This window comes from Bubalus bubalis, chromosome 9 (assembly GCF_019923935.1).
Source record: "Bubalus bubalis isolate 160015118507 breed Murrah chromosome 9, NDDB_SH_1, whole genome shotgun sequence".
Lineage (NCBI taxonomy): Eukaryota > Metazoa > Chordata > Mammalia > Artiodactyla > Bovidae > Bubalus > Bubalus bubalis.
This window is the reverse complement of record NC_059165.1, coordinates 20,529,218-20,543,255: the sequence shown is the minus strand read 5'-3', so window position 1 is coordinate 20,543,255 and position 14,038 is coordinate 20,529,218. Positions and strand designations below refer to the sequence as shown.

Genomic DNA, 14,038 nt, shown 5'->3' with positions numbered 1-14,038 from the left:
TAACATAATATTCTACAATTCCATGCTGCATTTGTATAAAATACATTATACAAAAGTTTTATATAATTTGCATACATAAAATAATTAAAGCATTCAGATTTCTGTGATCCAACAGTGCAATATGCACATACTTGGAAGAAAAATACTGATTTCCTGAGCAACATAATTCAAAATAAGAACGATTCCCATCATAATGTACCGTTTAAATACAGACTTCCCAGAACTCCACCTTTACTCTGTAACACTTGGACTGTATCCTGTTTCATGGTATTTCTAAATCCTAATTGTATGCTTCATATTCCAAGTAGGTAATTTTAGTAAAACTAATGACTAAATAGTGGTTCATTTAAAGAACTCTTCAGGCCACTGAACAAGTAGGGCTCAGAAAAAGACAAGCTTTAAAATACAAGTTTTCGAAGAAGTTAACATTACTGTCTTCTAATTCCTAATGACTCTATAACTGATCTTAATATATCTTTTAAGGACACAAAGCCTATAATTTTCTAGGAATAGGATTGCAAAAATTATTTAAATACCATCCATTGTTTGAAACAAGCTTAACCATTTGTACCCAAACTTTTAGAAAGAACTTCCCCTTTTAAAAATAAGCAGGTTTTTCTTAAACACTTGCAACTCCAACATTTTAAGTGAACCAAATGCAGTGATTCACAGTTGTTACTTTTACATACATACATGTGTATGTTATCTTCTAATGTAGTCTCAGTAAATTCAAATAAGGGTTTCAACACAAAAGCCACAATATCAAATGATAACTTTTCTTGTTTTATTAAGTTTTACAAAGTAATCTGCATTTACTACAAATTTTGTAGTACTACTTAGTACTTTTTAAAAGTTAAAATTATTTTATCTATTAAATGCTTAGGAAATTTTTTTTAATGACAAGGATTAAAATCTAGAATTCTATATATATAACATATAGAATTCTCTCTATATATAACATATACATAGAATTATATGTAATTCAAACTATATTCAATCAAGTAAAAATATATTTTTAATTTTTTAATTATAATATATATAATTCAAACATAAGGACAAAGGAAACTGTCTGTGTCATAAGGATATGTTATATTTCCTTCAAGGAATAGGACACTCTGCAAGACAGAAAATGTTTTTAACCAACACAGAACACCTACTTTTTAAAATGTTAATGATTTTGGCAATCAGACTTCTCTTTGTCAGTTTCCAAGTATCACAAGCAGAAAGGAATCCTTGACTATCTGAAATTTCATCAATTTGATGTAAACAAAGTTCTTCAAAGGCCATCTAGCCCATTCTATCCTAAAATAATCTTTTATTTTCTTCCCTAAAACTTGATTTTCAGCAGGCTTAATAAATACAATGTAAACTGACCAAGTTAACACTGAGCATAAATTAGAAAGATGCCCAAGGCACATTAAAACAATTTTTTAAATCTCAAACTAATAGAGTCACTCAAAAAATCAGTTTGCTACAGACTTCCACATTAACGCTTTCTGGTAATCATCTAAGGCCCTCTGATATATATATGGAAAGGCTTTAATGTTTGACTTCTTTGTCCTATCTTTCTCTGACACATTGCTCCTGAAAGTACATTAAGCCTCATTAAGCATATATATATATATATATATATATATATATATTTTGTTCATCTCACTTTGTATCCATATTGAAATCTGAAATATAAAACAACTGGTCAAAAAGCTTAAACATTAAAAGTTAGGAAATAATGCCCAGAAAATGAGGTGTTATTATGTATCTTAAGGTACATACTTTATTATACACAAAACAGGCAAGCCAGACTCCACCAAATCTTGCTTCTAATGAATTATTTTGATAACATTTTAAAAACACATACTTTAAAAAATTAAATCATAGAATCAATATGCAAATGCAATTTAGCCAGAGTCTGTCTGATCCACAGTAGATCTTAAAATGTGGCCCTATAAACCCCTTCTTTCTGACCAAACCATACACCTCTGGCCTCTGTTCCCCAGAGATGCTCTAATTCAGGGAAAAAGGATCTAAGTTGAACATTTTCTCTTTGAAAACTCTAGAGGCTAAGGGATCAATAAAGCAATATGTCTGTTACTGCTAATGCTAATGGTCTTTTTACCCCCGCTTTTCTGCAACAGACCTCAGAGAGACTGAAAATGTTTTCATCCCATTAACTTGTGCTTGATAGTGAAGGTAGAGGCTAATTTTATACAGCCTATGTTATGAATCCTATTGGACTATCGAAAACAATGCTTAATTCTAAAAATTATATATTATAAGGCATTAAATGTAATTAAGGCATGTTACTACATGTAATACAGCAACAACTTATCACAGTATGTAAGGAAATATTTGCTAAATAATGGTAATCTGTACATGTGTAACACTTTCATCAAAGAACAACAAAAGTGCTTTCAAATATCAGAGGCAAATAAAATTACTTAAAAAACAGAAGCAGTGGCAGCATTCTTTAAGAGAGAAAGGTAACTTTTACGTCCTGACATAATCCAGTGTTCTAGTGACCAAATGGCAACTTCCCAACAGTAACACATTATTTGGGGGGTTTAATAATATATCTCACCCTCTATTACAGACATTATAGATAACTTTCCCATTTCTGTTCTACTTATGCTTTCATAGTGTATGAACTAAATGTTTTTTTAAAACTTCAAAATAGAATTTTAAGTGCTATCAAATAATTTTAGAATCAGACTTTCTTGCAACTGAACATCTTGATGGCTCAGTATTAAAATTTTCATCAGCTGCAGACATCTGATGCTATCATTATTTGCTTAATAAATGTATTACTAATAACCTCAAAACAAAAATACTTTAAAAATAAAATTTAAAGATAACCAGTCTTGACTAAGAAAAAGATGCATTTTTTAAGAACTTCCTAGACACACATTCAAATTCATTTCTGCTTTAAGCACTGATACAACAGATACACAGATTCACTGCTTTCAATATCAACTAGCAACTGTAGGGATTTTATACTCAGCCCATTTGTAAGTGGCTCCAAATAACAACAAAAGGTGAAAAACAAAGCATCTTCAGTCTAAATTCTGCCTTTGAAGTGGTTACTGACTGTAACTGATTGACCAAGTTCCAAATGCACATGTGATTGGTAACTGTAATTGTGAACTAACTGCTATGTTTTGTGTTGAGCAGCAGGTAACTGAGAATCTTGATTATATAGTTTATGATCATCTTGTGGACCAAAGGGTATTCCTTTAGTTGGAGCAATTCCATTTTCCATTTCTCTCTGCTGTGATGGGGGTGTGACTCCTGAATGCAAATGTGAAGAATCCACCGTTGAATGGTGACTGACATCCACCTTAGCTAAAATTTCATAATACAGCAAATAAAACACTGGCGTTATTATGCCTACTATCAACATTATCACTACAGCTGTCCACCACCCTATTCCCCAGTCTGCTCCATAGTAAGGATCCTTCCGTTGAATGTTTTTGTTGTCAGGTTCAAAACGGACCTGTTGTGCTGTCAAAGCAGACACCACCTCATTAAGGTTCTCTCTTTTGGTGTCTGTACATTTTACTATTTGTTCAATGTCTCGGTCTACTTCTTTTAGAAAGCTACCAGCTGATTCAGTGGAAGAAAGAGAGTCATTAGCTGACAAAACTTCCTGTTGTTCTGGAAGGTATTGAACAGTAGAAGGACGTGAAGCCTGTCTTCCTTTTGGAGGATAAAGTGTTTCAGTCAATGAACTAAACTTTTTTACTGGAATTTTGATAGACCTAAGGGCAAAAAAGTCTTGGTCACTGATGAGATTGTTAACCCTCTTGATATCTGCTACCTGTAAGAAAAAAAAAACAACATTCAACTAAATTCTGAATCAAAATAAAAGTAGTAACAATTCATTCATCCCAGTTACTTTTGGAGGGGAAAAAATGAGCTTAGTATTGGAAGTATTGAGTTATCACATCCAGAGAGATTTTATTTGTGGCTAACAGTTCTACACCACTCTTGATCTACCAGTCTTAAGAAATCACCAATTATATTCTACCATCAACCCATATATTGTTAACACTAATTCTAGTTAAATAGATTCTAGGATCTTTTGATATTTCTCTTTGCACATCCTGTACAAATATCACACTCTGCTGCTTGTAAACAATTTGTGAAGGAAGGATTACAGACTTAAGTTCTTCTTATGTGGCAGTTAGAGTATAGGCAAATGTCAACTTAACCCAATAAAAGTACCATGTTTTATCAAAACTAAGATGCCATCCACTCTTAGGATGTCCCATTATTTTATGCATCATAAAGGTAAAAAAAACTCCACCAAATATTGAAGATGCCACCATTCTAATTTTAAAGATGTTAAAATATTTTATTTTTAAAAATACACGTTGGAATTAATAAAGTGATAATTTATCTCCTTCACTTGTTTTCTGAAGCCATTTCCCCCCAAACTTCTTGCTGTAAATGCATTATTCAGCTCCTCCCAAGATCAGTCATTTTTATAGGCTTTCCTTGTATATTTTATATAGTCCTCAACCTGTCTATATATCCTATCCACCTGCCAACAATGGCAAGAGTAAGGGAGTATTTCTCAGGCTACCAATTACTATGCCAGGCTCTCCAACTACTTTTAAATTATTAGTTCATCAAAGCTGTAAACTAAGCCCTGATCATTTATCACCTGATTGATGTCAGAGAGGTTAAAGTGAATCTAGGATAAAACTTAGATTTCTGACATGGCCAACAATGGATAATCACGTCCCTCATTAAGATACGGAACACTGTAGAGGGTAAGAGAGAATGAACACAGATTTCACACATGTTGACTTTGAGGTGCCTGAAATATGAAAGTGGAGGATGTCCAAAAGGCAGTTAAGAGATGAATGTCTGAAATTCAGAAGAATGATCCAGCGAAAGAGAGAGATTTGTGGATTACCAGCAGAAATGATAATTGAAGTCACAAGAGTAGATAGATTCGCTAGAAGAAGGCAACACAGGAAAGATCCCTGAGGAATGCCAACATTTGAGGTGCGTGCTGAGTAAGAGAAAGCCACAAAACAGACTGAGAAACAGTAGCCAGGAAAGCACTATATGATAGTGGTTAAAAGCACAGGTCACCTGGATTTGAAGCATGACCTTGACACTTTCTAGCTGTATGATTTGGGGCAGGTTGTTTAACCTCTCTGCAAATCAGTTTCACGTATGTAAAATGACTGTAATAACACTACCTACCACATACGGTTACTGTGAAGATTAATGTATTAAAATGTCCGAAGAACATCTATAGTGAAACACATATATTATGCAAGTGTTAGCTCATATTAAACTTTAATAGTAGGAAACTCAGAAACCTGCAGAATCCAGGTTGTCAAAGAGGGTTTTTAAGAGGCAATAGTGACCTGGATTAATTGCATATTACCCGATCCAGTGTGATGCAGAATGAGAAAAAGTGAATTCCTTTGACGTGTATGTGTGGAAGGAAGAGAGAGAGGAGATGACAGTGTAATGTTAAAGGGCGCTTCGTCATTTTACTACCTTAGGAATCTTAAGACAAATGAGGATTCACTGACAACACGAAAGCCTGACCCTATTCTCTTTAAATGCTCTTTTGTTTGGTATTGTACATTCCAACTAATAACTACTCAGCAACCTTTCTGAACCTTGCTTCCAAGATTTAGCCTCTACCTCTCTAAATATCCCTATAATGTTTTCTCTGTTATGCTAACTTCCTTGGTTACATTTAAGATTCCAACCCTGAACTTTTTATTCCTCTTATCACTGTTTTATAACAGGCATATTTTAATAATTCCTAAGGTTGAATATTTATAAGCAGAATATGGCACTAACTTCCGTAATTTTTAAATGATAAATCCGTTTTGTAAGATTAATCATTTTTTTCCCCTATTAGTTGAGCTCTGTCAAACAGAGCACTGTTTAACTCCTAACTCCGCTTTATCAATTTTCCCATTACTATGGCCAATGCCATCTTCTCTGTTAAGCTAACTGCCTTTCATCACTCTACATATAATTAAGGAAACAGCAGACACATCCTGTGATTGCCCCTAATACATTTTCTATCAGCTTCTTCTCTATCCTTGCTATAAATATTTTAGCCCACGCACTTATATTCATTGGATATTCCAATAACCTCTTTCTTGGATTCCCTCTAATTCACCAGCAGGTTCTCCCTGCCCCACCCTACCCCCATTTTGCAGCACTCTTTAAAACCTTAAAATGATGTTCTCTTACTATATAGCAAACTTTTCCTCAGTTATCTTACAGCACTTTATCCTAGTCTGTGTCACTCATTTCTGACACACCTAATAAACTTCCTCTGTTGTCTATACCTCCTTGCTATCTTTTCTACTTCACTGTCATGTCTGAAATACTTTGTCCTTTTCAAAACCTCACTGATTAAAAATATGACCTATTTTTAAATCATTCAGATGGCATTTCAGATTTCTCTTTTTCTAAGAAAACTTTCTAGGCTCTAGAAAACTGCTGTCTTTCTCTAATAAAACGACTAGACCATATTCTTCTCTTGGATCTCCATGTTGATATTTTTAGCCTTGCCCCAATCTTAAAAGTCTTGATTACTTTCCATTAACAACCTTCTAAGGTTTATTTCTCCATGGTCTTATTTCTCTACAGAATACATATTAACAATTTTATCTACATTAAAGAATGAAATCAAATCATTTTCTGATTTAACAATAAATGTTCCCATACATGAACAAATCACAAAAAACCCCAAACCCAGCTTTTCTTACTCCATCAAGAAACACATTTCAATAAAATATTTTATTAAATGTTTAAATTAAAATGTGTAATATTTGTTTTGATCAATCGTGAATAACTGCAGTACTTATTCATAAAAAATAACACATAGAGCCTCATGGTCATAGGAAACTTTATAAAATTAAATTTAAATATATATATAAATTTATCAATATATGTGTGTTTCTACTGCAGGGAACTGTGACAGGTAATCAATAAAAGGTTCTCAAGCATAAATATATTTTACACTATGAAAGATTTTGAGGGGGAGAATGAAAATATTAATCAAGGAGAAAAAGGAATATATAAAATTTCATGCTACTAAAAAGAGAGCTCATATATTTTAAATGAATGATTTTAGGTAGCAAATCCTGGTGGTATTTGGAATTCCATGCATACATTTACAGAATATTCTAATAGTCTTATTTTTAAATATCAATATTGACAACATTCTGGAAATTAAATTCTTTGAAACAATTTTAAGTCACAATGTATTTAAGATGTTCACTTTAAAATGTGCGAGGTGTTACATAGTACATTTCAAAATTCTTTTGGGAACGTAAGAATAAAAACTTTGATAACAAAGGATTTAAACATGTTTACATGAAAACAGATTCCATGTTATGGATGCAAGATGGACATGACACAGATATACAATGAATTTAAACAGAGTTTAATACCTAGCAAAATAAAAAATATACCTTTCCTCTATAAATCCCTCTTAAGAGAATCTATTTCACAGAAACAAAGGTATTAGTTATTGACGACATTCACTGCCCAATGCAAAACATGGAGGAAATCCTGACTACCCATGAATAAGAGAACCATTTAATAACTGTGGTATATCCATACTATGGAACATTGTAAGCTATATACCATAGTTAGACCTATATGGCTATGAGGGATGTCCATGATACTAAGAAATGAAAAAGAGGCAACTTTCACAGTAACATGGATAATATAAACCAATTTAAAAAACATCACCACATACATATACATCTCCCCTCAAAGAAGGTATGGAAAGAGATACACCAGTGTGTGTTATCTTAGGAAATTGGGATAGGAAAAATACTTTCCTCATATATTTCTACATTCTCTTACAACTTTAATAAGGAGAAAAATAAATACATTTCAGTGTTTTCAATCTGAAAACAGAATCATGACTTAGAAATAAACAGAATTCAAGTGTTCACTTAAAATTTAAGAAGTTAACATCTACCAACAGGATAAGAGATTTCTGTGGAAAGAGGAAAAAAAATAGGGGGTGGAGGAACGAAGATGAAAGGGCACAGACTTTACTCCAACTTGTACTATGAACAAATGATGTATTTGGGGCTGCATTATGCAAAGTCAGATGAAAACTTACCGTACAACAGTACTGAAGGGCTATTGCATTTAAAGTGTCTCCTTCCTGTATATCTTTTGTTAACACTATGATATCATCAAGTCTATCTTTTGATGTACTTCTTCGGATTTTTTCTTTTCCTCGGGATCGAAGCTCATATACTTCAGCATCTTCCTCCAACATATCACTGTCTGTACAATTTCCAAATGCATGTACTTGAGCACTTGAATGAATTCCTGGAAGAGGAAAACTACGATTCTGATGCCTCCCAGCCATGTCCAAATCTGGTGGGGAAAGAAGGCAGAGAAAACTGTGGAATGTAGCTGACCCATTTGACTGATTTACATGAATCTTATATTCAAGACACTCTATATTTTGTTTTTTAAAGAATGGTTTGAGTTATTTAAAAACTTAGGTTCAAGTTTTGTAACTGTTGAAGAACAATGAGCATATCTGGCAATGGAGACAATGGGATGGGAGGAAGAGGTAATCCATTCTTTCAGAGCGTATGTCACACAACAGTGATGCTTACATTTTAATAAGGGCAAATTGCTGTATTTTTTTAGGTCAAAAAATTAAGTTTCCCCATGCTGAGTATGTGAAGAAAATATAAGAAATGTAAGAAATAATTTTAAGATCACACATCTTAAAAACGTGTGATCATATATAATTTATAGATCTGATGTAATCAAAATATAGTTTTTACATATATACACACAACACTTTTATAAACCCCAAACTTTGAGTTGTCCTGAGTTTTAAGTTCCATGAGACTGAACTATCTTTTGGACTCCCCTCCCACTTCCCTGGATCAGGCTAATTTCAGTATTTATATTTAGTACAATATGTGCCATCTATACAGGTTATGATTTTGCTCTCAACCAGGGATTTTTCTTCCCCCCCCGAGATTTTTCTTCCCTGGCAGCTTTTCATCAAACTTTTAGCTTACCAAAGCCCCCATGAAACTCAACTTATAGTCCATAGAGACTGTGAACAGACCCTGTTTATTTAACTTATATGCAGAGCACATCATGAGAAACGCTGGACTGGAAGAAACACAAGCTGGAATCAAGACGGCCAGGAGAAATATCAATAACCTCAGATATGCAGATGACACTACCCTTATGGCAGAAAGTGAAGAGGAACTAAAAAGCCTCTTGTTGAAAGTGAAACAGGAGAGAGAAAAAGTTGGCTTAAAGCTCAACATTCAGAAAACGAAGACCATGGCATCCGGTCCCATCACTTCATGGGAAATAGACGGGGAAAGTGTCAGACTTTATTTTTCTGGGCTCCAAAATCACTGCAGATGGTGACTGCAGCCATAAAATTAAAAGACACTTACTCCTTGGAAAGAAAGTTATGACCTACCTAGATAGCATATTCAAAAGCAGAGACATTACTTTGCCAACAAAGGTCTGTCTAGTCAAGGCTATGGTTTTTCCTGTAGTCATGTATGGATGTGAGAGTTGGACTGTGAAGAAGGCTGAGTGCCAAAGAATTGATGCTTTTGAACTGTGGTGTTGGAGAAGACTCTTGAGAGTCCCTTGGACTGCAAGGAGATCCAACCAGTCCATTCTGAAGGAGATCAGCCCTGGGATTTCTTTGGAAGGAATGATGCTAAAGCTGAAACTCCAGTACTGTGGCTACCTCATGTGAAGAGTTGACTCACTGGAAAAGACTCTGATGCTGGGAGGGATTGGGGGCAAGAGGAGAAGGGGTCGACAGAGGATGAGATGGCTGGATGGCATCACTGACTCGATGGACGTGAGTCTGAGTGAACTCTGGGAGTTGGTGATGGACAGGGAGGCCTGGCGTGCTGCGATTCATGGGGTTGCAAAGAGTCGGACATGACTGAGCGACTGATCTGATCTGATCTGATTCACTTATACTACAGAAAAGACAATTTAAGACTGAGATGAGAGCTGACTTAAGTGTACTCACTCACAACTCACCTTCATCAAGCTGACCTATTCTCATTAAAAAAGAGTAGGTGGGAGAAATTCTCCAACGGGAGGGGCATTCGGTGCTACACGTTCTGAATGGATGACTTTGACACAGGCGTGCCACGATGTATGGCAATGGTGTCTGCATCATCAGCCACTCCTGTGAACCCAACTGCTTTCTCGAGTCATCCACGTGGAGGGCTAGGGGCACATCATCATCTTTACCTACCCTGCATTGCTTCCTGTGTGGTGAGGAGCTCATGTATGACTACAAGTCACCACTGATGATGCCAGCAACAAGATGCCCTGTAACTATGGTACCTAGTGCTGCTGAAGCTGTGGCTACCTGCCACGACCCCTGTTGCCAACTTGGCCCTAGCCTGGGGACTTCCTCATCCCTCCCAGAGCATCTCACCCCACCATCATGTTCAGGGTGGATGTGGGCATGCAGGTGGCAAGGGCTCTGCCTCCCCACCTTCAGGCCACCCAGCAATTACCCCCTTCCTACCCTGGGGCCCCAGAATATAGACACTGCACAAAGGTTTCTAAATCCCTTCTTACCTATGTTAGGAGAGTGAGATCCCAGGTGGCAACCAGACCCTCCCCCACAAAAGTCTATCAGTGTTAAAAACAAAAAACAAGAACATAAACCAATTCCACACTCACGGTTTTAGCTTCATATTAATTATTCACATAAGGAAGGATAGATTATTTTCAATAATTGTGAAAGAGAGTAGAGAAGTAGTAAAAGGAATTTGGAAGGTAAAATACTTAAGGCTTAACAATGTGGCTCAGATACGAAGAAAAGAAATTAGTTAAAGGTCACATCAAGATTTCTGATTTGTGTCCCTGAGTAAACGTTGGTGCCATTCACTAAGATTTGGAACACTGGAAGAGCATGGGGTGAGGGTGGGTGACTTTGATTATAAATTCCTTTAAGATAACCAAAAAGAATGTCAAATAGTCAAGTGGACTATGTGGTCAAATTCAGAAAGGTCTGAGTGACATAATTTCATGACTCGCCTGCACATAGGTGGAAACTGAAGCTGTATAGATAAGATTACCTAGAGAGAGAGGGTGCAGAATAAGAAAAGTGGGCCCAAAGATGAAGATCAGCCTGCAAAGAGGGAAAAGAAGTAACCAGAGGAGGAGGAAATCATGAAAATGCTGTGCAATGAAAGCCAAGGCTAAATGATTCCCCAAAGGCAGTTGTGAATACTATGGACAAGCACCAGGTGGAAAAGAAAAAAAATCAGAAAAGACCAACTCCAAAAGTCTGAATTTGTAATATATACAATAAATCATCTACTATGTTGGGACATACTTAGAAAATTTTGCAAACTATTTCATATCACTGAATCCAACCCCAGAAAACCAGTTTCTGTCCCTGCTCTATGGCAACATGGTAATGCTTTAAAAATTCAAAAGTTTATAGCTACATATTAAGTCGATAATTTCACCTGTAGAGCTACATTATTTACTACCATAAACTGGAACTCCTAACTCAGCAGCCACCAAACTAAAGAAACCTACCCACATTTTACATCTCAAAAGCAGTTTTAAAATCACATCTATTCCTTCAAGGAATTCTAACAAGTGACAACTCTAACAAGGTTAAAGATGAAACTTGTTTTAATACCGTAATAAATTAAGGATGCTTTATTTTTATTTTGTTCTCAAAGAAGTTGAAAGAGTATCTCACCTTCACCTAAAACAGATAACAGTTTTATTTCCACTTTTTTAAGTCTTTCAATACTGTCTTTAATCTAGGAAATATCTGAATACTGTGAATTCCTAGGCAAAATTTTATACATATGCACACTTTTCTGGGGATAATATTTATTGTTTTCATATTCTCAAAAAGTTTTACAAGTTATGAACCACTTAATATACAGCAATTTACACTTGGCTATAGGGATTGGTGGCAGGAGGAAAAGGGGACGACAGAGGATGAGATGGCTGGATGGCATCACTGACTCGATGGACGTGAGTCTGAGTAAACTCCGGGAGTTGGTGATGGACAGGGAGGCCTGGCGTGCTGCGATTCATGGGGTCGCAAAGAGTTGGACACGACTGAGCGACTGAACTGAACTGATACTATAACTCAGTTATGCTGCCAACTTTAGACTTTTTCTCCTGATAATTTGTTCTTAGAATCCGCAAGTGGCTTAGTACCGCTGAAATTCACTGAGCAAGGCACAACAGCCATTTTAGATACTATTATGAACGTCTCTCCATAGTATGTGCTAGACAGGTGGCGCCAGTGGTAAAGAACCTGTCTGCCAATGCGGAAGACCTAAGAGAAGCAGGTTCGATCCACTGGTCGGGAAGATCCCCGGGAAGAGGGCATGGCAACCCACTCTGGTATTCTTGCCTGGAGAATCCCAGGCACAGAGGAGCCTGGCGGGCTACAGTCCATAAGGTCGCCGAGAGTCGGACACGACTGAAGCGACTTAGCTGCAGCGACTCCATGATACACTGCGAAACAGTATCTGTCTCACGATCTCTTCACTCCCCTTGTACTGAAGTAACCCAGGCAGTAGAATATCACAAACTCGATAGTTTGTTTCTGAATAATCAAGAGTTGGTTGTGTCCCTAACTGACAATGAAAAGCTAGACTCGGGCCCCGGCATATAATTATCTGAGCCAACTATATAAAAGATTACAAAGTACACAGTAGTGAAGTCATCTGGCTCAATTTGCTCCACCTGTTACAATTCTCTTAGGGCAGGACAGAAAGCACAAGTGCCTCCTTCAGAAAACTGAAACAAGCCTGCATGCTACGTAGATTACAAGAATTGGCAAAAAAGTAACCCAATGGACCCCATGTTAAAGTACTCATCAGCTCACTCGGTAACTGAAAATTATTTCCCCAATGCCTACGTGCTCTATAAATGCTGTTGGGTGCTTTCACTTTGACGTTCTTTAAGCAAGTGGCAATAAAAGGGCCACAGGTCTCAAGCTACTTCAGCACTGGGACAGTATCAGAGAGACTGTTTTCTCAGGGCCAATCGAGTTTCTAGAAACTTAACTTCCCTCCTCCTCCTTTCCACACGTCTAGTTTTTTTTCTCTGTTACACCTAGCGATGATCAAACCTCAGATCCCTATGTTGTCATCGTACTTGGGACGATGTGGACCAGCTGCTGTCAACGAATATTCAACACAAACACGAGGCTGTGGGAGAAAGGTAGCGTGTCTAGTCGGGAAACGCGATGCTCAGGGATTCGGGCAGGGAGGAGCCTTTCCTCCGAGCCTCAGTTTCCCCGAGAGTGTAACAAGGGGCTTTGGTGGAGCTGGTCTCGAAGGTCTCCGCTGCCTCGGAGTCTCTTCCAAGCGGGGCCGGGGTCCGAACCTCCGACAGCAGGCCCGCCACATCTGCGGCCGCTGGGTCCGCGCCGCCTCCAGCGAAGGGGCAGTCCGGGCCCCAACGCCGCCGGCCGGACTCGGCCACCTCCCACCCCCTCACCCACCTCTGGCCGCCATCTTTACCTGTCCCGTTAGCAGGAGAGACTCAACCAGGAGACGGCCACCAGGTCCGCCGCCGCCGCGGTCCCGGGCCAGTTCATGGCCGAGCCTCAGTCTCTGACTGCCCCTGTCCTCTTCCACCGTCGTCGCCGCTGCTGCCGCCACCGCCACCAACGTCTCCGCCTTTCGTGCCGTGCGCCGCCGCCACGTCCGCAAACCTGCCGTGCGTCATCGCGTCAAGTGGGCGGAGGTGGGAAGAGACCGGCAGGAGGAGGAGGGCGGGGGCGCGAGGGCGAGCCCAAGAACCCGGGACTGCCTAACCACAGGCCGACGCGGGCGCGCAGGCGCAGGGATTCCGCCGTAGCCCGGGAGTCGGGTGCAGGTTCCAGCCCCGCCCCTGACGCCAGCCCCGCCCCTGACTCCTCCCCTTAGGCCCCGCCCCTTCATTTTCCTCAGTTCATAAACGCTTCGGGGCCAAGCCCGCAGGTTAATCCAGCTATTTGGGCCGACCTTGTGTAGTCGTC

The 14,038-nt window shown here is 38.2% G+C and overlaps 1 protein-coding gene across 1 annotated transcript; it reads right to left on the bottom strand.

Moving 5' to 3' along the window:
• Positions 1-755: 755 nt before the first annotated feature.
• On the bottom strand, positions 756-13,734 carry LYSMD3 (LysM domain containing 3). Its single transcript, XM_006080246.4, has 3 exons — positions 13,539-13,734; positions 8,126-8,388; positions 756-3,814 (listed from the first exon to the last, which is right to left on the bottom strand). The coding sequence occupies exons 2-3, from the start codon at positions 8,378-8,380 to the stop codon at positions 3,149-3,151; spliced, it is 921 nt and encodes a 306-aa protein (XP_006080308.3). The 5' UTR covers positions 8,381-8,388; positions 13,539-13,734; the 3' UTR covers positions 756-3,148.
• Between the last annotated feature and the right edge of the window lie 304 nt (positions 13,735-14,038).